This window comes from Onychostoma macrolepis, chromosome 16 (genome assembly GCF_012432095.1).
Source record: "Onychostoma macrolepis isolate SWU-2019 chromosome 16, ASM1243209v1, whole genome shotgun sequence".
In the NCBI taxonomy this organism is placed as follows: domain Eukaryota; kingdom Metazoa; phylum Chordata; class Actinopteri; order Cypriniformes; family Cyprinidae; genus Onychostoma; species Onychostoma macrolepis.
The window spans coordinates 34,662,144-34,687,568 of NC_081170.1; the positions used below are offsets into that span (position 1 = coordinate 34,662,144).

At 35.3% G+C, this 25,425-nt stretch overlaps 1 protein-coding gene across 1 annotated transcript; it reads left to right on the top strand.

The window, feature by feature from the left end:
* The first annotated feature begins 1,433 nt into the window (after positions 1-1,433).
* zgc:158689 (uncharacterized protein LOC791177 homolog) lies at positions 1,434-25,404 on the top strand. The gene is made up of 15 exons (XM_058748245.1): positions 1,434-1,800; positions 6,238-6,348; positions 7,148-7,223; positions 7,415-7,501; positions 10,620-10,681; positions 12,204-12,275; positions 12,475-12,612; positions 15,303-15,455; positions 17,960-18,139; positions 19,155-19,473; positions 20,845-21,055; positions 22,234-22,296; positions 22,420-22,603; positions 23,316-23,356; positions 23,433-25,404. The coding sequence occupies exons 2-15, from the start codon at positions 6,301-6,303 to the stop codon at positions 23,503-23,505; spliced, it is 1,707 nt and encodes a 568-aa protein (XP_058604228.1). The 5' UTR covers positions 1,434-1,800; positions 6,238-6,300; the 3' UTR covers positions 23,506-25,404.
* The last annotated feature ends 21 nt before the right edge of the window (positions 25,405-25,425 follow it).

Consider the following 25,425-nt stretch of genomic DNA (forward strand, 5'->3'; position numbering starts at 1 on the left):
GCTTTGTGAAGTTTGTACATTGTGTTTTCAAGAAATAGGCCAAATAGTCATGAGCCACACCCCAAAATATATCAGCTCATATCTGCTAAACAATTCAATTAAACTTTAGTCTTTGGATAACTTTTTGCAAACAGTATCTCAAAATGGTGCATACCAAATTTTGTGCAAACCAGAAAAACGGCCTAGGGTGAGTCTGAAAAGGAGGTTTCTTAAAGCGGCGTAAAACATTTTGTACAAAGATTCTCACAAAATGTAGTATGGCCTCATGTATCTTTTACATACAGAACATAGTCAATTTCAGAGCATTCAGTTATAGCTGCTGAATAACTTGTGATTTGTTTTTGATGTAGCGTCCCTTATGAATTCCATGGCCTATTGTTAAGTAAAGCACAATTAACACAATATAGGTCAAATAGCCAAAATGAGCAATGTCAGGCCATTTAATTGGCTAATAACTTTGATAAACCAAAATTCTTTTAAAATCTTTCAGTCATGAGAGTCTTGTTTGATGCATGCCAAGTGTTGAATTGGACCAACGGCGAATTTATTTTTATTTATTTTTTTAATAAATAAATACAAAGATTTTTTTTCCTTTAAATCTTCAATTTTTCAAAGGTTTAGAAGAAAAAAATATTTGTATTTATTTATAAAAAAAATTTTTTTTTAAATCGAACATTTTTATCCTAGTCCTTAAGAGAATAATATTAATTGGCAAAACAGTACAAGTACAACAGTGTTTGAGGCTTGGGCCCCTGATTATGATTTTCTGCAATGCATGGCTAAGCATGGGCTTTTGTTTGAATGCAACTGTTTTTGCTACCAGAAATTATTCATGGTATTTGCATTAAGATGTAGTATATTCAGTTCAAAGTGTTTTTATTACTTACTTTTTGTAGCCTACTTACATACATGTTTGGACTGAAGATTGAGAGAGAAAACACACACACACACACACACACACATTTTTATGCTCTGTTGTAAAGTTACATTTTGAGCAACACGTTTACATTAATTATTGTATTAAATAGCCATTTAACAAGGATATTTTAAATATACGAAACCTTGTACAGAAATATTTTTATAAAGACAAAAAAGAAACATTTTTGGTCATAATTAAAAACTCAACAAAAATAATGTCCAGTCAAAAGGAACGTGAGAAAAGGGCCCAGCATAATTTGTTTGCACATGCCTCTTCTGATATTGTATTCATGGAATTAAAAGTGAAGAGTTGGTGTATGAATGAGAGCGGCTGTGTGTGTGTGTGTGTGTGTGTGTGTGTGTGTGTGTGTGTGTGTGTGTGTGTGTGTGTGTGTGTGTGTGTGTGTGAGTGTGAGTGTGAGTGTGAGTGAGTGTGTGTGTGTGTGTGTGTGTGTGTGTGTGTGTGTGTGTGTGTGTGTATGTGTGTAGGCCTCCTGTAATGAGCAGAGGCGCTATTCACAGCGCTGTCCCGTTACCTCATTGACATTCAGTCCCAGTGAGAGACACAGACAGAGAGTAAGAAGACATTGTCCGGGACAGAGACAGCAACCGAGCTACATAGCGACAGCAAATGGACATTTTGAGCGGAATGAAGATTAAAGTTTGATGTGAGCATGAAAGACTGTGATCTGAGGAACAGTGAGCACTGAGTGTGTTCTGCCCTGGATTCAGTGAGGAGTTTGGGAGAGACGGGGTGAGGGGTGAGGGGTGGACGAGGGATTTACTGGGTCAAACAAACCGACTACCCCCACCACTGAAGAAGGGGAAGTCAGAAGAAAAAACACCAGACAAAGCGCTAAGGATACGATGAACACTGAAAAGGTAGGAAAATTCCTCCATGTTACACAGGACACTGGAGTTCAATCACTTAAAAATACAATGAAACTAACAATCTGCTAAATGACTCTCAGTGCAACAAGTGCCATTTGAAAGAAAAATGAAAATGCGATTATTAACCCTCTGATGGACGTGATTGGCATTGTAAATTCTCAGACTGATGAAGATGCATTGCTTACTAAACTTTGAGTAATTTTTCAGCGCGATGAATTGATTAGCTGATTATGAATTAAGCTGTAATATTTAAGAGAACATCTATCTATTGAAATGCCATGTTCATCTCATCTCATCACGTGTTTTCCTTTCACTGTTACATTAGCAGAATCTAATCGCCACCTTTAGCTCATATTTCATCTCTATATCATTGCGATAACATCACTTTAATCGCCAGCTCTAACAGGGAACAGGTGTCAACTATGAGAAAAAATTAGAGACGCCAATTTATGTTATAGAAATGAATGCTATTTATTTATGTGGCAATACAGATCAAAAAAAAAAATATGCACACAATTATATATTCACTGACGATTAAAGTTTTATTTAGTGAGTAGAAATAAAATCTGTTTCTGTGTGGAGTTAGACCTAAAGATCCATATTCAATAATCCATAATGTGATTTTGCTTTGAGGTCATCTACTTTTAATTGGTGATCTAACTTTTGGCAGAGACACTCACTTAAAATTTACAGTCTTTCTCTTTCAGGAAAATGGACATAAATTCAGATATAACTCATATTGCACTCAGAGCTGCTGACACATTTTTGTCCAATCAAATGTGCTCTAGTATAGGAATGCCCCCCCAACCCCCCATATCACTTAGACATAGCAAATGGCAAATCATGGTTAATGGCTGTGATGACTAAACTACTAAACTACTGTTTGAAAAAAGGGATGAGCCCTTGTCACTGTGGCAGAAGACTTAATGGGACAACTTTGTGCCTTATTTACCCCTAACAGACACATAGTAGTTCATATTACTACTCTAAGATACTCATATGCAGATTTTAGGTCTAGATACGTATCGGTGTTGTCACTTTAAAGGTATTCCCTTACGAAAAAGAAGTTTATTCAAGTGTGCTATTAGTATACTTCTTTTAAACTATAAAATAGGAAAGTATACTTTTAGTCAACTTTTTATGTACTTCTCAGAAATGGGTTTTATGGACTTCTCAGAAATATACTTAAAATGGCATTTAAGTGTACTTGACTTATACTTAGAAAAAGTCGGAATATTTTTGAGCTATACTTGTGCTCCTAGAATCCGTGTTTTCATTGTTATATGGTAGGGGGCGCTAGTACACATCTTCTGTACAGAATTTCCCTAAAAAAAAACAAAAAAAACAAGCGAAGAAGAAACCGAAACAACAGAGGCTTCCACGTGTAATCTAACACGATCATCAGACATAAAACAGCATCAAAACTGTGTAATGTTATGGAATAAAATGTCACCAATGAAGAGGTAATAATGACTGTGAGGCTTCGGGGTGTTGATCGACTCCATCTACGTTTTGATTATCATTCTGAATCCAATTCATAGTCTTTTTTCAGCTTTTTGTTCAAAATGTTGTTTATTTCTTTATTTTACACTTATGAAACTTACCCACATTCAAGTGTTTAAAAAAAGATCTAGTAGTTTACTGAGACTATACTTCAAAGTATACTAAAAATGCTACTACAAGTATTTAATTAAGTTCTCTTTTAGTATAGTTGCAGTACAAGCTAAAAACGTTGATGTAAACTAGTTTATACTCAAAGTTTACTACCGGTATGCTTAAAGTATACTTAAAAGTATATTTTATATACTAGAAAGTGGGCCAATTTAGTCCCAAGGAGTATTGAAATAGTACACTTATATACTACTAGTATACTAGTACACTATACTTACTACATAAAGTATACTTTAAAATAAACTTGAAGTATACTACTTTTTGGTAAGGGTTTCTAGCTTAATTTATGGGAATATTGTTGACTTGATTGCATAGATAAAATTTGAACTGAACTGAGCTGGACTATGACATTACTGAATCAATGATGAACTAAATTTAATTTTATACAATACAGATTGTGTCAAAGCAGCTTTACAGCGTTAAACAGTTAAAGTCCAGTTAATGAACGTTTGTTCAAAGTTATCTGGTCTTTAATAAAAAAAAATAATCTGGTCTGCACAAAAACATTATTTATGAATGAACCGCTTGTTTTAAAATCATTCATTTACTCTACAATGAGTAAGTCCACTTCACCAGCTAATTACTCTTCAACAGTGATGCTATAGATGGCTGCACATTTGTTTCTCTGACGCATAAGGCCTGCACAGTGTTTATTCAACATTTTTTCCTGAAATGCTTTAGTTGGATGTTTATCCAACTTTTATGTTACTACTTGTTTCAGAGAGCATTCAAAAGTAACATTTCCATAATGTTTGCAAAATGGAATGTTCCTGTAACATTTGCATAATCAAGAAAAAAATACTTGCATACTTTCTTTTAGTATTTTAAAAGCTGGATGTTTTGGACGTTCAGAGAACATTCAGAAATAATGTTTATATAACGTAATGGGAGCGTTAGCAATATGTCCTTAGAACAAATGATCAAAACAACACATGAAAGATGTCAAGCTATTTCATTAAGTCTTTAATGAAACTTTAAGCATAAATAAATATCATGAATTGTAGGTGAATCGCTGAATGTTGGAAATGGTTGGTGAACTATAAGTCAATCATCTGCTGTCAGTGTGAGTCACAGAAAAACAAGGCAAGAGAAGATGCTCAATGCAGTATCATATGATGAGAATGTTATTTTTTGGGGGGTCTCACTCAATCACTTCTTTTAGGTCAAATTCTTCCTCCTAATCTTCCTCTAATAACACACATGAGAGCGCTGACCTGCTGTAAACACTGGCTGAAGCTTTATGTGATGGGTAATCCTGACTGGAATCTTTTATTCGCGATCTTTCCAGAAGGGAAGCCGTGTGAGCGCAGTGTTTGTTCAGCGGCTTGACTCTTGCGCTTGGGAAGAACTGCTCTCCTCCGGGGCACTGTGACACGTCAGACTCAATTTCATGAACTTAAGACATGCAATAACAGTGCATTAGGACGGCTTTGACCAGACTCAGACTATGAAATCTCTCAAGGGTCACTAACAGAGGTGGTCCTTATTTTGAAATTCAAAGAATTATGTACAGTATATATATTTTTTTAAATCACAAGGTAAAATCCTATGTCAAATATCCACCCTTTCATTTAGGTAGAAACATTTTCACGACTGAATCCGCCTGACTACATTAGATTTTGTATCAGATATTGGATTTGCTAGCAGAATGAATTTGATTACTAAATTTGATTACTTTATTGAAAATGTGTGCTATTTAATGGCTAGTAACCGTTTTATAAAAATGCTATATTAAAAGTTGGAAATATAGTGCATACTTTATCTGCATACAGTACACTTATGTAAAGCAATATACTGTATAGCAAATCTCATCAGCTTGATTGTTTATATTGTTAAATGTAAAATGTTTATATTGAAATGATGTAACTATCCAGCTCTAATCTACTTAATGTGACTTTAAGATATTATAACATTCACATTATGATTTCTAAACAATGTGTATTGTGTGTTATATCAATAAAAAATTGAATTAAAATTGATTTGACTTGATATAAGCAATGCTGCATGTCTAATTTTTGTTTAAAATGATTTAGGATTCCATCTGTCCAACAAAACAAGTCAAATTCCTGCAGGAAAAAAAAAACAATTCCTTTCTAATTCCTGAGGAGAAATTAAAGATCACTTTTTGTTGATGGGTTGGTTTTGTTATCTGAAGCTGTCATGAGTTTTCCATGGTTTGGACTGAAGAAAAATACTGATATTGTAGACCATTCTTTTGTGACACTGTGACACTGGCTTCCTGTTTTTGAATGCCAAAATATCTTTATCATACAAAAATGGTTTGTGAAGACAGTTGTGGAGGATCTCAATGAGTCCAGACTTTTGAGATAAACTGGGGCTGCGAGTCAGGCCTAATCATACAATCACACAGTGCCTGACCTCTCTAATGCTCTTGTGCTTGAATAGAAGCAAATCCCTTTAGCAATGTTATAACATCTAGAGGAAAGCATTCCTGAGGCCAGCGGGGCTGTTATCACCACTTCAGTTAGTTTCAACCCGTATGAGTTTCTTCTGTTGAGCACAAAAAAGATATTTGTAGAATGTTGGAAACCAAACAGTTGATGGGAGCCATTGACTTCCATAGTATGAAAAAAAAAAAACAACACTATGGAAGTCAATGGCTGCCGTGAACTGGTTGGTTACCAGCACTCTTCTTTAAGGCAGATCTCAAGCTAATGCAGACAAACTAGTTGCTCATTGCATGAGCCAGATCCATCCTCTACGTCTCACGTTCTTGATCTCTTTCTCTCCGTGTAGCCGCGTGTGCAGTGACTTCCTGACGTCGAGAAGTGAGGTGAACTGATCTGAGACAGAAGCACAATGTCACGATCAGATGAGGTCAACAAAATGACAGAAAATGTCTACAAGGTATGTGTTCAATGAAAGGGAGCGATAAATAGACAATCCAAGATGGTAAAAGGAGATGTCTTTTAAAAATTTTGTTTCAGACATGCGCCAAGGTCTTAGAAATTTAATCTTTTCTTCGTGTTTGTTTTATACACATTTTTGTGCAAAACAAATGCATATATCAACAAAAATAATTGACATGAATAATGAAAAAAATATATATGATATAATTTCCTGTATATATTATGATATAATTACAACTTTAATCACATAAGTACTTTAGCTATTTAACAGCATTATAGCTATGACAAAAAAACAAGCAATTAATTTTGTAATCAGTGTATGTTTGTCTATATGTAGAGAGAGAAGAATTTAATATAATTGTTAAAAAAAAAAATTTTTTTTTTTAAATGCTTGTCTGCTTTTTTATTCTTTTTATAATGCAATCTTTTTTTCTTTTTAAAAATAAAATAGAAATATGCCAAATCCTTTTTAAAACAGTTTAAACACCACCTAGACATTTTTCATTTTAAATTCCACAAAAAAATCTAAATTAATTCTAAAGGTATATTTCAGTCATTGTGAATTGTTTTTTTAACGGTATTTTGAGTAATAATAAAAAATGAGCATCATTGACAGGTACACAGTCCATTTTCCATTATTTCACCTCATGTATCGCTCTGTTCTGTTATGACAGCTAAAAAAGGCTATGAAGGGGTATTTGTCCATTTTCCATGTCTTCCTGTTTCAGTATTTTAATTACTGATTAAAATGTATACAGTTATGTCCTAATTGAATGTGTTGTGGATTCTGTGTTTAGGGCGTTCTGGACCAGTTCAACCCCAGTCTGAAGAATTTTGTCACCATGGGCAAACACTATGAAAAGGCTCTGACAGGTCAGACATCATTATGTAATAATGTAATAGTTCATTTTCTCTGTGATGGGCAAAAGTCTGGAAATTAGTGTGAACTTGGATGTATGTTCATCAGCACAATCATGGATTCTGCAGCACACAGACTGCTGTAACCTGCACATGCTCTCTCTATGTCTCTCTCTATTTCTATTTATCTATTTCTATCTCTCCAGGCGTCACAGTAGCAGCAAAGGGTTATTTTGATGCTCTGGTCAAACTAGGAGAGCTGGCCAGTGACAGCCAGGGCTCGAAAGAACTGGGTAAGACACTTCAAATCCAAACACAGTGAAAATACCAGAAAGATTTGAGTAAATAAATGTCCTCAAAGTTAAATAATCTCTCAAACTAATTGTATGGTCTAATTCATAACCTAAGTATTGCACCAGGGTTAAGTCATTGCAAGTATACTTACAGCACATTTGCAATTAAAGTACTGATGTTGTCATGTAATTCAACTTAATTATTTCAAATGAATTGGCATAAATCAAGAGATGGGCAAATGATTTTTGGAACAGAAATAAGCTTCTATTAGACAAGATGTTTCGATAAAAGTGAAAATGTTGCAAAATGTTAATAATGTTATAATATTATTATGTTATATGCCCCAAATCTAATTTTATAAATAAAAAGTGTGTTTTTCTGCAAACTACACTACATTATCAATAAGTGCCTTAAAGTTGACTTCAAAAAAAATAAATAATTTTTTTAATTATTTTAACTGTTGACCAAAACATATTCAAGTTACAGTTATGAATATGAAATTTGAGGGTATTCTCATCACAATTGGAGGAAAGGTTAAGGAATGACAGCTCTTTAATATGTACCTCCCCCTTTTTCAAGGGACCATAAGTAGTTGGACAGTTGACTCAAAAGCTGTTTCATGGACAGATGTGGGTTATCCCTTGGTTATTTCTACATCAATTAAGCAGGCAAAAGGTCTGAAGTTGATAAGTGTGTCGTTTGCATTTGGAAGCTGTTGCTGTGAACCACATTATGCGGTCAAAGGATCTCTCCGTACAAGTGAAACAGATGATTGTTAGGCTTCAAAAACAAAACAAATCCATCAGAGAGATAGCAGGAACATTAGGAGAGACCAAATCAACAGTTTGGTTCTTTCTGAGAAAAAAAGACCGCACTGGTGAGCTCAGAAACATAAAAAGACCTGGACGTCCACGGAGGACAACAGTGGTGGATGATCAGAGAATCCTCTCCATGGTGAAGAAAAACCCTTCACAACATCCAGCCAAGAGAAGAACACTCTCCAGGAGACAGACGTGTCTACAATCAAGAGAAGACTTCACCAGAGCAAATACAGAGGCTTCACTACAAGCTGCAAACAAGACCAGATTAGACTTTGACAAAAAACATCTAAAAAAGTTCTGGAAAAGCATTCTTTGGACACTGAAATTAAGATCAACCTGTACCAGAATGACAGGAAGAGAAAAGTCTGGAGAAGACTTGGAGCAGCTCACGATCCAAAGCACACAGCATCATCTGTGAAACATGGAGCAGTGTGATCATGAGCTGCATGGCTTCAGTGGCTCTGGGTTACTGCTGTTCAGTGATGATGAGACAGAAGACAGAAGCAGCTGGATCAGTTCTGAAGTGTGTAGAGATATACTCTGCACAGATTCAGTCAAATACAGCAAAGCTGATTGGGCGCCGCTTCAAATGAATGATGACCTAAAACAAGCAGCAAAGGCAATCCAGGAGATTTTGAAGGTAAAAAGTGGAATATTCTGCAATGGCCGAGTCAATCTCCTGATCTCGACCCGATCGAGCAGCATTTCACTCGCTGAAGACAAAACTACAGACAGAAAGAGCCACAAACAAACAACAACTGAAGTCAGCTGCAGTAAAGACCTGGCAAAGCTTCACAAAGAAGAAACCCAGTCTCTGCTGATGTCCATGAGTTCAGACTTAAGACAGTCATCGCCTGCAAAGGATTCTCAACAAAATATTATTTTATCTATGATTATATTTACTTGTCCAATTACATTTGAGCCCCTGAAAATGGGGGGCTGTGTATAAAAATGGTTGTAATTCTTAAGCATTTTATGTTGTATTTTTGCTCATCCCCTTGAATTAATGCTTAAAGTCTGCACTTCAATTTCATCTTGATTGTTTGATTTTTCTTCTATTCTGGTTACATACAGAGCCAACATTATGACAATTGTGTCAGTGTCCAAATATATATGGACCTAACTTTCCATGATTTAGATCCAGTGCTGTTTTGATACCATTGAACGTTTTTATTTTAAGATTTTAAGATTTTCCATTTTTGTTTTAATTTTAGTTCACATTTTACTAATATTGATGGGTGTTTTTGTCATTTTTATTTAGGTTTACGTATATAGTTTTTGTGGTTTTATTTTAGTTTTATGTAGTTTTTATAAGTCTTATTTCTGTTTTAGTTTTAGTTAATTAAGTAGGCTAAATCAAAGTTAAACTAAATGAAAAAAGTCATCTGGCAACTAACCAAAAACATATTTATATTTATTTCAGCTAGTAGCCAAAGTATAATTTCTCATTTTAATTTAGTTCACGTAGCTTATATACATTTTTTTTCTTTCTTTTTTTTCTGGTTTTAATTTTAGTTTTATTTAGGGCTATTCAAATCTGTTTCTGAAGCGACGCTTCCGGCAGAGTAAAGTTAATAGTGAGAACTGATTGTGAAAATGTAAGTAAATATAACTACATTGTTCAAGTTCATAGTGCAGGAAACGAAAGCATAAAAACAAGTGACTACAGCAGAAGAGAATGAAGAGGCAAAGCCTGTACGATAAAATGGAGATGAAGAAAGTAAGAGAAAGCGAGAGACGGGCAAAAGAGAGAGAGGCCTTTGTTGAAAGATTAACAACACCACATGATCTCATTGTGCTGCTGAAAACAGCGGGGGTGGACGAGAGGAGGGAGGAGGGCAGGAGGGAGAGATGCCAAGCTGCACACACACTGTTGCTCAGTAGGGGATAAAGAAGGCCAACATCCACAGCTCGGCCCACTGGAACCGACAACAAAACATGCCACAAATTCACCCTTAATGAAACACAAGAATGGACAGACAATGCCATGCATATCACATCCTCTGAAGGAAGAAATTGCTCTTTTTAATTTTGTTTAGACAAATAATTGCATATGCATCACAGTCTACAGTTTATGCAAGTTCGTGAACATGCATTTCAAAAAGTGAACATGCAGTTGTTGCATTACAAATCGAACTTTAATGTGACCCTATCGTGACCTTTATGTGAGTGAGATGTCATTATCGGGTCGTGTGTGAAAGTATGTTTGATAACACGTCTGTAAATTGTGATGCAGATCTCACGGTTTGTGTGGAATGTCTTTGACACGTCTTTCTCATAATTCATATTGATTCAGGTGATACATTGTTCCAGATGGCAGAGGTTCATCGGCAGATCCAGGTCCAACTCGAGGATGTGGTGAGTAAATGTGATTGCATTGTTGGAGCAAAGCTGTACAGTTTCAGCGTAGTATGAAGAGTGTGGTGGCAAAAACATTCAGTTTTTCTTGTACATTCTTAGCATGTTCGTTCTTAACGAAGTGACAAGTTACAATCACACAGTTCTCACTTTCGCAAATTCATATCCTAGATGCATTACAGTTTTTTTTTCAACTGCTTACACACAAAATCCTTCCTTGTCACACAGTTTCTGAAACCTGAGACTCAAACAGCAGAAGCACACACCAAATCTGCAAAACCAGACGCTAATTCTCAGCCTTTCATAAAACACTTTTTGCAAAACACAACACAGTTCATGTAACACACAAAAATCTATCAGGAATTAATATTATGGCAAATGTTTGCTTTTGAGATGTGTTTGTAATATTTTGAATGCAGTGCTTCGTTTTGCAAGAGATGTGAGGCATTTTGCACTTTGTGTGTGCAATTCTTGGATTTGTGTGTAAAGTTTTTAAAATGTGTGTAAGCAGTTGAAAAAAAAAAAAACTGTAAAACTACTAAAACACTTCATACGCATCTCAAATCAACTCATTCCTCTTTAGCACTAGCAGCTTTTCACCCAGCAAACATACTTTGTCACTCATAAAACACAGACCTAACAACATTACAGTTCAGTACGAAAGGGGAAAACTTAATAATTTTGTACTGTAATGTAAACATGTACTGCAGTGAATTATAAGAAGTACATAGAGCCATTCTTGTGTTCTAAAGAAATGTTACAGAAGAAAACCTACGTGTTTCGTAGATCAGTCTTTCATGGGTGAAAGCCTTTGCTAGTGTTATGGAAGAATAACTTGATTTGAGACACGTATGAAGTGTTTTGGTAGATTTACTGCATTTTGAATGTGAAATTAACAGCTGTGCCAAGATGGTTAGGAGAACTGTGTGAAGAGTTTTGAAAAAATGGCTTAAATATTGAGAAATGTGTCCTATAGCGATTGTAAAAAAAAAAACTATAACTGGTAACAATACACAATGTTTTCTTCTGTAAAATTTCTTTAAAAAAGAACCAGCTCACTGCCATATGTTACATGGTCCATGTTTACATTACGGTTCAAAATTAGTCTTTTGTATTGATGGGAATGCTATTGAAACACCTGTGTAGGTGTTCAACTTCATCTGATTGTTTTGATAGTATTTCATTGTTACTATAGAATATATTTTGACCTGGTATAGCCCACATAGATACTGTTGTGCTTCACTGTATCAAGAGTTTTGAAAAAGTGACCTATAGTGAGAAAAACTATAATGTGCAGTATTTGATGTAATTATTCCTTTAGCAGGTGCTGCAAAGAAGTCATATTCTGACTGCCACAAGAAATGCTAGTCGTACACAGCAAATCAAGAAATGTTAAAGTGCCAATAGAAATGTGCTGTAGATATCTCTGTTCTAGTTTAGTCAAATGTTCTGAGGAATTTACCCTCAGGACCCGTGTGTTTCCATACTCACTGTTTTTGCTGTGTTTTCTGTCTGTCTGCAGCTGAAGCTGTTTCATTCAGAGCTGCTGTCTCAACTCGAGCAGAAACTGGAGCTAGACATCAAATATCTGACCGTGAGTGGACATCACTGCCTAACTAAACAACCTACTGAATTTACTAAATAGCGGCGCTCAAACAAGTAAACACAGAGTTTGTCTTGTAAACCCTTTGAGTAAATGAATCAGAAAAGATGAATATGGGAATGAGCTACTCCTCCTGAACTCTCTGAAACTTACCAGAAGCGTGATGTACTGTATGAAAACCTTTGTCCAGGCGACGCTGAAGAAGTACCAGAGTGAGAGGAAGTCAAAGGTGGAGTCCATTGAGCGCTGTCAATCACAGCTGAAGAAGCTGCGGAGGAAGAGCCAGGCTAGTCGCCATCCTAACAAATATGGAGACAGAGAGATGCAGGTACAAACTTCTAATTCCTCTAAATGATCAACATGATCAGACTGTGATGTCACACACAATCTACTCCATGCCTTCTGCCGTCTGATTGACAGTTTATAGATTTTTTTATACAGTAAAAGCTCTTTTTAATGTAATTGTAGAAACGTCCAGCTTCAGCAGCTGCTTCACGTGTCTTTTTTCTGTCAAATCTTGACTGATTTTGATCAAGTAAGCGTCAGAATAACTGCAGTCATGAACACTTGCGATGAACACTTGCTGGACTGAAGCAGCTCAGCTTTACTTGATTCTCCATCAATCATTTTTTTTTTTTTTAGTAAAATCAGTGCGCCTCAAATCTGATCATCAGGATCTTTTGAGGAGCGTTTATTTCTTCATCTCTCAATCAGCTTTGCATTATATGTTTGGATCATGTCTATATCATCTTACTAAGACATATTATTGCAGATATAGAGCGATGACTGATATTTAAATAATTTCATGTAAGTATCTGCTACTGTTATAAAGATCTCATTGATCTACAAGCTGTCAAACATATTAATATCAGCATCTGCACCAAATTGCATATTTGTGCACAGATTGAGCCTGATGTATCAAATGTGATACAAACCACAAAACACGTGATTTTTTTAGATTTTGTCTATAAGTTAAAAAATCATTTAATAAAAAAAAAACTATTATTTCATATGTCAGACATTAGAGGGTTAAAAATTAATTTTAAAAGACATAAACCAAGAAATGTTCTTAAAAATGCAATCCTTGTATTCTGTGAACTTTTATACCATCTTATTTGATTAAATGAAAAGAATACAAGCATTGAATACAAGCATGCACATCAAAATAAATGTTATATAAATAGTGGTATTTGAATAATGGTATACAATTCAACAATAATAAATTTTCCTTGACATTAAAAGTTTTACAAATATAGTATTTTTTCATGAAGGTGTTCATCTGTCCTGTCTGTGATGTCTGACATCACTTCCTGTTTTATGGTTTTCTTGCCACATGACAGAAAATTGGCTTCCCTGACATTTGATCTGGCACCAAACATTTTTTTTTTTTTTAAATAGTAAAAACATTTTGTAATGTGACTCGATAACCGTAGAGTTAATTGCATCCCAATCTTGGCCTGGTCACAATCACCTTCGAGCGAAGCCACGCTGATTGGCGCGGCAGTAAATGAACAGTAAATCACTTTGGATTAAAACGGCTGCTGAAGAACTGAGTAATTGTGTTGCTTGCCAGTTCTGTGACTGCTGTGTTCATTACTGAAGACTTAGTGTGGAATGTCATGTACTGCCAGTCATTTGTAGTTTGTATGACTCATAAAGGCCGATTGAGCCGAGAGAAGGCCATCTGTGAGACCCAGTGTCCTACTTATTAAAGCTGATTTGAGAGCGGAAGACTTTTCCTCCATGTGTGAACAAGTGTTTGTTTATTTGAGCATGTGTGTCCTCCAGCACGTGTTTGTTCAGGAGCGAGTCTATCTCTGTTTATGTAGGCCTGAGCTGTGCTATCACGAGCATTAGTCTAAACATGTTTTCAGAACCAAAAAAAAGAACAAGTCATTTAGTCTGAGATTAAGCAGATATCCGGAACAGTTGATTTGGGGCCAGAAAAAAGTAAGACTGATGTGGTGAAAAAACAACGGAATGAGAGAGGGGAAAATCATGAAGTAAAACAGGATCGCAGTCTGAAAGATGTTTAGAAAGGAAAATATAGGATAAAATTACAGAGATATTCAATGGAAAGGTCAGTTAAATGAACATTTGGAACAACATTATGGTCATTTTTTGGGTGAACTGGTACTTTACGGCAGGGTTCATGAGTTTAATTAACTATATTGAATGTAACATCAAAATAAATGAGTGGGGCGGCACGATAATCACAATTTAGCTTAGTTTAATTATCAAATCAAAGCCTGCGATTTCATTAAATGCGAATGAAGCGCAGCACTATGTTCATTTACACACGAGCAGCTCGTGATTCAGTGTTTTCAGCTTCTTGGTTCACAGTAAATGCACTGAACTACATTGAGTTTAATGCGCATGTGGAAATGCAATGTGCACTAGGTTTGCTTTCTTTACATATTTGCATAATTTCCAGCATTTAGACAGAATTTTACAGCATTTCAGCAGTGTTTTGTGCATTTGAACATGTGGAAATCAAAGAAATTAGACATAAATATTAGTGTTGTAACTTGTAAATAATAATGATAAAACTTATTATTATCAATTATTCACAATTGTAGTTTAAAACTATAGTATTTTTAGAATGTTAAAACATAATAACAACAACTATAATAATAATAACGATGATGATAGTAATAATAATATACATTTTTTATCAATTTTATTATTATTATTTAATTTGATTAGGCTCCTAAAACACCAGTGTGAATGTAGACTGAGACACACAACAACAAAAGAGGTTTGAGTCTACTTTAAAGTCCAGCTGCAAAGGCAAAATAAAACACTTACTAAAAAAATAATAATAATAATAAAGATATTATATTTCATCTGTTTACTTGCATGTCATGTGATCAACTTTAGAGAACCGTGAACTTAAAATCTCAGGGGGTACTTCAAGTAAATATTTAATGCCTAATGGTTTTGCCTGACAAAAAGTTTGGGAGCCCCTTCTTAAAAGAGTCACATGCTTATTTGATGTAAATTCTCTCACTGTAACAGTATGTGGAGCTGATGAGTCGTCGGCAGGGCGAGCTGGACTCTCTGGTTGCTGTTGGTTATCGCTCCGCTCTGACAGAAGAAAGGAGGCGCTATTGCTTTCTGGTGGACCGTCAGTGTTCAGTCACCAAGATCCTCATCAACTACCACTGCAAGGTAACACTACAGATATCAGCTTGCTCAAATGTGAGATAAAATCCATCTACTGTAAAGGACAACAGCCTCAAAATGTGCCTACATTCTAGCAAAACTCATAAAAAGTTATTAAAAATTATATATTTTTCTTTTATGCCAAAAATCATTAGGATATTAAATAAAGATCATGTTCCATGAAGATATTCTGTAAAATTCCTACCGTAAATATATCAAAACTTAATTTTTGATTAGTAATATGCATTGCTAAGAACTTCATTTGGACAACTTTAAAGGTGATTTTCTCAATATTTCGATTTTTTTGCACCCTCAGATTCCAGATTTTCAAATAGTTGTATCTCAGCCAAATATTGTCCGATCCTAACAAACCATACATCAATGGAAAGATTATTTATATATACTTTCATGATGTATACATCTCCATTTCAAAAAATTGACCCTTATGACTGTGGTCCAGCGTCACATGTATGTATGTAAATGTGCTCGGCAGCGCACCTGGTACAGCATGTAAAGCACTCAGGAACAAGTCCCTTGAAACACAAGTCACTATAAAAGAGCTCAAATACTTGTAGAAGCAAGATAAAATGACATTCTACAGCAGATGGATTTTATCTGACATTTGCGTCAACACTAACCACCATTTTCCTACTGAGTCCACAGTCTTTTAAATTATGGAAGGCTCTTCGAGTTTCAAAAAGGCTGAAACAAATCACTTCAAATCATAAAGTTGTGCAACAAAAAATCATTATCTGTCAGTTTGATAACGTGTAACATACTGTATATCAATGAATAACACTGGCATTTTAACATGACTATAAATCAAGCATATCTGTTGCATGAGCTCTTCTCAGTGTTCTCAGCATCTTTCCTTCTGATTATTTTCATTTTTTCTTTGTATTTCACTGCAACAATATGAAAAAAAGTGACAACATATACTGCACATTTGTGGTCTGCTTCCACTATGTATTTATGATATGTCCCATATGTGACCTTGGATCACAAAACCAGTCATAAGGGTCAGTTTTTTTAAATGGAGATACATAAATAAGCTTTCCATTGATGTATGGTTTGTTAGGATCGGACAATATTTGGCTGAGATACAACTATTTGAAAATCTGGAATCTGAGGGTGCAAAAAAATCTAAATATTGAGAAAATCTTCTTTAAAGTTGTCCAAATGAAGTTCTTAGCAATGCATATTACTAAACAAAAATGAAGTTTTGATATATTTACGGTAGGAAATTTACAAACTATCTTCATGGAACATGATTTTTACTTAATATCCTAATGATTTTTGGCATAAAAGAAAAATCGATCATTTTGACCCATACAATGTATTGTTGGCTGTTGCTACAGATATACCCTATATCTGAAATCCTTGTCCTTGTGGGAGCCCATAATTTTCGCAAGGAGTAGGTTTAGTGTAGGGGGATAGAATACAAGTTATACACAAGAATAATACAGTTTGTACAGTTGGCTGTTTAGATCCCCATGAGGAAACAAGCTTATAAATCATACAGAAAGTTTTTTGAAAATCTAAAAATGCAGAAAGTCTCCTGTAAGGGGTAGGTTTAGGTGTAGGGTTGGTGTAGGACAATAGCACATACAGTTTGTACAGTACGCCTATGGAATGTCCCAATAAAACATGGAAACACAACGTGTGTGTGTGTGTGCCTACTTAACCATATTTTGGGGACAAATTGGTACCCAAAAGTGAACAAAACCTGACAAAATCACCAAAAACCCCCCTTTAAGGACGTCCTCATTTGTAAAAATGTGTGTTTTGCAATTTGTGAACATACAGGAGGATACAAGGGAGAGGAACCGATCAGAGATTGATGAGAGATCAGAAGAAGGGAGACAGATGGCATCAAATACAGCATTTTGCATTATATTATGCCATGTGATACTGTGTATACTGTAGAGGCATTACCATGGTAAAGACTGCACATTACTATAACCCACCTTTCATCTGAAAAATTCAGTTACAGTATAGATTCAGTCACATGGCTCAGTGAGGACATTTACTGCACTGACAGTAAACATACCTTCATCACAGCTTTTGATACAGTAGCTGGGTAGATACTTTTAAGGTAATGTAAGGATATTTTCTAACATGACAATTTTTGCCTCAATTACTGTAATACAGTGATATTAAACACATCAAAAATATTGTTGCAAAAAAAGGTTAGGTGTAAGTTCGGGTTTAGTGTAGGTGGTATTGTTTTCAAACAATTTTTTGGTCTAATAAAATGTTGCCAGATTTATCTGTTTCACATAAAACTGAACAAGCATGTAAGCGCCACTCACTGGACATTTTACTTTCAAGAATCAGCATAATGTCATTTTGCATCTGTGCCAACAACTGTGTATGTAGTGTTTGAAGAAATATGAATATGAAATATGACTGGTGAGACGAAGAGACTCTGACCAGAGCGCTTCTGTGGTTATTAAAGTAAGCTGTGTATATAGCCATCAGCAGTCTAAAGATCTGGTTTTGTTTGGTAGGTGCGGGAGCTGTTGTCTCAGAAGCTGTCATCGTGGCAGCAGTCATGTGCGCAGCCGACCAAGCTCCCCGAGCGAGCGCTGAGCCTGCTGCGTCACACCGCCCCCCAGAGCTCTGGAGGAGCCGGGCTCGCCGAGGTCCTGCGCAACGCCAAACTGGGAATCACTCAGCCCGCAGAACAGGTTCATCACTTACATACTCACATTTTCACATTGTCACAATGCAATGGTGAACATAATGGTCATAAAATAGGATTCAATTTCCTTCTTTTCATTTTGATTTTTATGTGAAATAATAGGGAGGTTTCTTAACATCTCAACACATTTAATGAACGGCTGTGCTCAAAGTTGAGTATCAAAGTGTTTTGTGTCTGTATTTTTGGAGGAAAAAATATTAGACCCAGGACTAGTGGCATGTTGTTACTAGTGTTATTACTTTTAAATGTAATACTTAGGAAATTATTGAACAATAACCCAAATGAATTACTGAGTTAAATATAAATTTCTTCGCTATTCATTAAAACCTATAGTGAGTTTATTTAATCTGAATTTACAGTGTTGCTATTAAGACATATCTTAGATTAAAATAAATTATTTTTAAATAAATGAAACATGTAAATATTGATATTCCTGTAAATAAGTCATATAATAAATTTACCTTTCAGATGAATGTCTTTTGCTGAGATTCAGGGTTGCTTTGTCTGTGACTGACTATTAAATTGTCAAAACACTATTTGAAATATAATAGTTGACTTGGTATTTTATATGAATGGCATTTTTAAAAATATAATATAATATAATATACATACATTTAAGTACTTTTATAATATTTATTACATGCTTTCAGTGCTATATATATATTATATATATATTGTATGATAAAATATGATAAAACAAATCCACACAATTCGGTTCAATTCAAATGTTCAACCTAATTCTTTCCAAAACATGCTCAACTGGATAAATCTTATGTAGTATTTGGTAGGACACAATTTTGTTATCAATACAAAATTTGTATCACATTTTCCATATGTTCTTTCAATCGATATTAATAAAGGAGGCCAAAAAAAATCTTGCTGCAGAAAAAGCATTTCTTATAACATCAGTGTTGAATTCCCAATTAACCCCAATTAGATCTGGAACTAATTCTCAGTTAGATGTAGAACTAATGGTGGCTGATTTGTGTCTGCTCTCTCAGAGGCTGTCTGTGCAGGAAGTCCCGCCTCTGTTGAACGGTGACAGCAGCAGTCGTCCTCAGCAGCAGCAGTCTCACCAGAACCCCTCCAGTAATGGACACGCCCACTCCGGTTCCTCAGCCAGCCCCGCCCACTCCCAGCCAGCAGTGGGCGTTTCCGGGCTTCAGTCTCCTCCCACTGTTAGCCACACCCCCAGCTCCGCCTACAGCGCCCCTCTGTCCCGCGCGCTGTCCAGCTGTCCCGCTGCTCCCGATCTCTACTCCACCTCCACACTGCCTCTGCCCAGGAGACAGTCCAGCGACACTCGCCAGGGATTCATGGGTGTGTGTGTGTGTGTGTGTGTGTGTGCGTGTGTGTGTGTGTGTGTGTGCGTGTGCGCGCAATCATTTGTTGTGTGAAGAATTACTCGGGTCATTTTTTTTATTTTAGTCCCAAATATATATATTGAGGATATTTTAAGACTGTTTTGGGAACATTAAAATAATTTCTTGACATAATTTCAATTGAAATTATTAATAGTTAATAATATAATATAATTAATATAATATTAACATATTTAATATTTAAATATCAATTTAAAATATTTCCATTTCAAGCAAAATTGTCATTGTCATTACTGTAATGTTTTTCTGCTATTTTTTATTATACAAATATGATTAATTATAACAAATCACAAATCCTAGATGCACCTTTAAGTTTGAATAATATAGTTCTTATTGCATAACAGTAGTAAGAATGAGATTGATTTAATTGCCATTAAATGGCACAATCCAAAAGTAAAACATCATAATGGAAAAAATAGGCTTCTTTTATATGAAATATAGTTTTACTTTTAGGTAAAATAATATGGACATTTCTTGTCCATTTTATTTTTTAATATTATTTATACTATTATAGTATTTATTAATATTTTTAATTAGGTTTTAGTTTAGAGATCCTTAGTTTTTATTTACATTTTTAGTTTAAGTTTTAGTAGTTGTGTACTTTTGTAATTTTTATTAATTTCTTATTTCCATTTAGCTTTCATTTATATCTATAACTATTTATTATCTTTTATTTTAGGTTTAGAGATTTGAACACACTGCAAAAATTATACTAAATTTTTTTTTTTTTAAGGTAAGTGGTTGCAAAATGTTTATTTTAGCTACATTTAAAAAATAAATTATGAAAGTTAGTCAACTAAATTAGTTTATTTAAATGTAGCTAAAATACATTTATTGCAACCTGCGTACCTTAAAATCTTTTTGTAAATTCAATGAATAATTTTTTTTCAGTGTACTTAAACTGAAACTATTTTATTTAGATTAGTTGCCAAGGTGATATTTAGATATATTTTAAATAATTTTTATAATTTAAAAAAAAATAATTTTAGAACAATAACACCACCGTTTCACCGTATCTTTCCACGTGTTTCCATATGTTTTCTATGGAACAAAAAAGGAGAACTGGTGGCTGTCAAGCTTCAAAAAGGACCAAAAACACCATTAAAATGAGTCCAAATGACCAGTGCGCTCTATTCCGAGTTATAATTCCAAAAGCATTATGGCACTTTAATGGCGCGTTTGGCCTTTTCGGTGTTGAGCTTGACAGTCATGATCTGAGATTGCTATGTGAAGATTTTTGTCTTTTTTCCTGTGCTCTCCTTCTTTTATGTCCAGGCATTAACTGTATGTTATGGTTGTGATGGTTCAGGTTCGACTCTTCCCCGTGTGCTTCCTCTCTGTGCTCCGTCCCGTGTGGAGGCTCTGTTCCCTCACTCCCCAGACTCCTGCGAGGGAGAGAAGCCTGGAGACCGAGGAGGAAGCTCCTGTCTGCTGTCCTTCCTGCCTGGAGACACTCTTTCCCTGCTGATCAGTGAACCCAGAGACGGCTGGCACTACGGCCAGAACGAGCGGACGGGACGGTATCTGACCACCAGCCTTTCAGTCAGGGCCAATTAAACACTAGCTATGCGTCATTTTTGTACTGATTTGTGGTGCAGAACTGAATAATCATGTCAGAAATATGAGGAGCCTGTTCTGAGAACAAGGCTTGTATGGTTGTTTTACAAAGGCTTGGCATAAAGCAAGATTTTCCTTTAGTTCGAAGCAAAGCCTGTTCACACCAAGAATAAAGCCCTTCAAAACGATGCATTTGCATGGACAAGACTTTGCTTTAGGATCAGTGTTATTTTAGTATTATTAATATACTAATATAGTATTAAGTAATATTCTGAAATTATTTATATTTTTATATTTTCAGTTTTATTTTATTTTTTGTCCAACTTTTGTGCCCCTTTTTAAAAAAAAATTTTTATGATGTTTTTATTCATTTGCAATTTATTACTTAAACATATTTTAATTGCAGTTAGTTGCCAAAGCAACATTTCTAATTTTCTTTTAGTTTAAGTTTTTTCAAGGAATATTTATATTTTATTTATTGGCCATTTTGTTGTATGTTGTTGGTTTTATTAGCTTCTGTTTTTAAAAATGTTTTTTTACATTTTTTGGAATTTTTTATTTTAACTTTAATTTCAGTAATTTAAGTACTTTAAATGAGAATTAGAAATGTTGCTTTGGCCACTAACTGAAGTAAAATAAGTACTAAAATGACTAAAACTAAAATTTAAAAAGACCAAGAATTAAACCAAGATTAAAATAGATTAAGATTAAAAGATTAAAATAAAATATGAATATTAATTTGAAAATTAGAAATGTTGCTTGGGTAGCTAACTGAGATAAAATAAATAAAAAAAAAAAAATGTAATATTATTTTGTTTATCTTTTTCAATTAATGACATTTTTTAATAGGTTTAGTTTTTGTTAATGATAATAGTGCTGCTGAAGATGGAAAGATAGAGTACAGTTAGTGTGAGCTTTGGGATCATGCGTCTGAAATACACTGCGATCTATATTATCAGAGTGCATTAATACACATTATTGACTGCAGTGCATTTCATTTAATCTGGTTTGAACAGACTTTTTTTCCCAGTCTTGTGTGAACAGCAATAAGCTTTTTAAAGGCCTGTTTAGGTTTATGGTATCTCAGATATTCAGACGCTCGTCTTATTGTTATGCTGATGTTCTGAACTCTCCTTCATAGAAAAGGCTGGTTCCCCTTCTCCTACACACAGCCTTTCCCAAACTCTCCCGGACAAGATCTCAGGTCTGTAGGAAAAACAAATCCGAATCCATCCGTATGACATACAGTAATATCTTGCTGCTGTCTCAGAAGAACTTGCCTTCCCATAACTCCCCTCTTCTTCTCTGTCTCTCATCACGGCTGCAGTCCTCCTGCCCTGTCGAAGGTGAACAGCACCAGTATGGGGCAGTTAGACAGGCTTCCCCCCACGGGTCCGATGCCGCAGGTCAGCCCTGACTCCGAGGACGAGAGGAGCATCTTATCCCAGCGCATCAGCACCTTCAGACCGCGACCCTACAGCATGATGAACCCCGAGACCAGCAGGATGAGGGTCAGAGAAACCACCTTCACGATGACTGTCAATATGACTGTAATACTGTTTGAATGAAATAATTTAGCTGAAAATGTCCTGCAGGAACAGATTTGTAGAAATGTGTCTCTGCATCAGTGTCTCAGCAATGGATGCTCTGCAGTGAATGGGTGCCGTCAGAATGAGAGTCTGATAAAAACATCACAATAATCCACAGCACTCCAGTCCATCAGTTGTTTGTGTTTCAGCTTTTGTCTTCTCCAGATGTTAACTGATGGACTGGAGTGCTGTGGATTATTGTGATGTTTTTATCAGACTCTCATTCTGACGGCACCCATTCACTGCAGAGCATCCATTGCTGAGACACTGATGCAGAGACACACTTCTACAAACCTGATGAAGAAACAAACTCCTCCTGATCTCAGATGGATTGTGTGTGAGGACATTTTCAGCAAATTTCCATTTTTGGATGAACTATGCCTTTAAATGTGTATTTTGGATGTTTTGTTTCAATAATCTGAATAAAGACAAGTTACGGAAGCAAAATAGACCAAAATCTCGAGCGTCATGAAGCCCCAGCGGTTTTGCCTGTAGTGTCTCAAAATGATTCTTATATAAGATTTATTTTTTTCATTTTAAATATTCACTTATTTCTCTTTCTGACTCATTCATGCAAGGATGTAGAATATTGTTTTCTGTTCTGCTGACACTGATGTGTTTTCATGTTCCTCAGATGTCGACGGATTTCGCCTCGACGCCTCCGTCACCCACCAGGTAAAGCTAGTCACCTGTGTTCAGAAGAGCTCTCCGTGTCTGATGGGTTAGTTCATTAACCTTGCCCTCTTCACAGGATCAACCCGTTCGCTCACATTCGGCTCAAGAAGACGGTGACCAATGATCGCTCCGCCCCACTAATACAGTAGAGCCTTTGATTGACAGCCAGAGATGCTCCTGTTAATGCTTCATGCCTCTGTTTCACTGAATAACCAACCTTTGAGAGGCAGATTTTACACATTCAGACAATAACCAATATGAGAGAATTAAGTGCATTTAGATCGTTTAGGATTTAGCAGATCAAATGTATATTCTATATACATTACATTACCAGAAAAATGAAATATTTCAAGGTCTTTATGTATTTTGAATGAGTGCACATGAGATAGAACATCAAAAAACTGACCTTTAACATTTGATTCCTTATTATGGACAACAGTTTCTTCTGTATTTTAATTCCTTTACTGTAACGTATGATGTTTACAATGAAACAGTCAATTACAAAAAGTTTTTGACAACTGACATTTGTGGAGATGATTCACAATTTAGTTTCATGAAATATTTTAGATTTACTTGGTGGCAAGTATATACAGTATATATATATTTTTTCTTTTCTTTTCTGGTATACAAAAATGCACCTCTCATAATTAAATTTTGTAAATGTTAATTCTGTGGTTATTTACTCACTCGTGTTATTCCACATATGCTATAATTTTGTCTGCTGTCAATTTTTCTGAGTATGCTTCCCACACAAAATAAGATACTTTCTCCTAAAACTTTTTATTTTATTTTTTAAATATTGAATAAAGGTATCCTAGAGCATTCTGGGAGAAGCGGGTGAGCTGACTGTTGGAGTCAAAAGCAGGACTCGGTTGAATGGAAAATGGAGTATAATTATATATAGACGGGCTTTTGAAAGAGTTGGAAAGGATTTTGGAAAAGCGTAGTGTTTGTGAAAGTGTGAAGAGGCTCTCAGCTCTGGTCTCTTGTCCCCGCTTCCATCTGTCTCATGTATTTTGTTTAACCCCGAATCTGTAAAACTAAAGCTTGTAGTCCTGAGTTGCAGCAGATTGTGGGCGAGGGATCTGAAGGCTAAGAGTGAGAGTGCCGAGAGGAGATCTGAAGGTCTGGAAAGTGTAGACGTGCTGGAGAACGTGACTGTGCTGTAGCTGTAGATGAGAAATAAGGTGAAAAAACGTCTTTTACACCATTATTTTGGGACAGAAGACTTAGTTAAAGATGTTTATGTACAGTGGTTTGAAATTAACTCGTGTACTTTTGAAGTAAATCGTTTCTGAATTGTCTTAAAAGTTGCTTATCGTTGTGAGATTTTACACTGAAACCAATCTAACTAATTATTAATTATTGTTTACAAATGTTCAAATTATTTCTCCACTCCAGGGTCAGTTTGTTCTGACAAACTTTTTCTATTATAAAGACATCTTAAATTGAAAATAATGCTAAAAGGGTAATCTCCAACCTTATATATGCAAATATAATGGTGTACTGTAATACAGTGAGCCCGAAAGTCTGAGAACATTTTTTTTTTTTTCATAAAGTATCATTCAAAACATGAATTTGATATTAGATCATGTTCTCATCATCATCATCATCTGAGACGATCAAGAGCATCTTGAGCTTGAGTGGATGCAAGAACCTCTGAGTCACGTGATCAAAAACGCTCATTTAAACTTGATTAATGATCATTTCTTTGTATTAAATTCATTGAAATCCTAGACTGTTGAAATGAAAAGCATCTCAGACTTTCGGACGCCGCTGCATGTTAGTCTGTATTAGTTTGTGAGTTTAATTTCCGAACTGATGTAATCACGGCTGAGCAGTTTTGATCCCTGCTCACGTTGTACTTTTATTAAACATCCCAGAGAACACCGAACACTGGCATTTAAAGCAGGACTTTACTGTACAAGTCAGTCTGGCTGCTCCGCTGCACTGCTTTGATTATTAAACAGACTTTCCTGAGATATGAAAGCATTAGCCTTTTGGACACATTTTGGACTCTTGAATGCTTTAACTTCATGATAACTGTATCTTCCTATTTTTATTTTTTT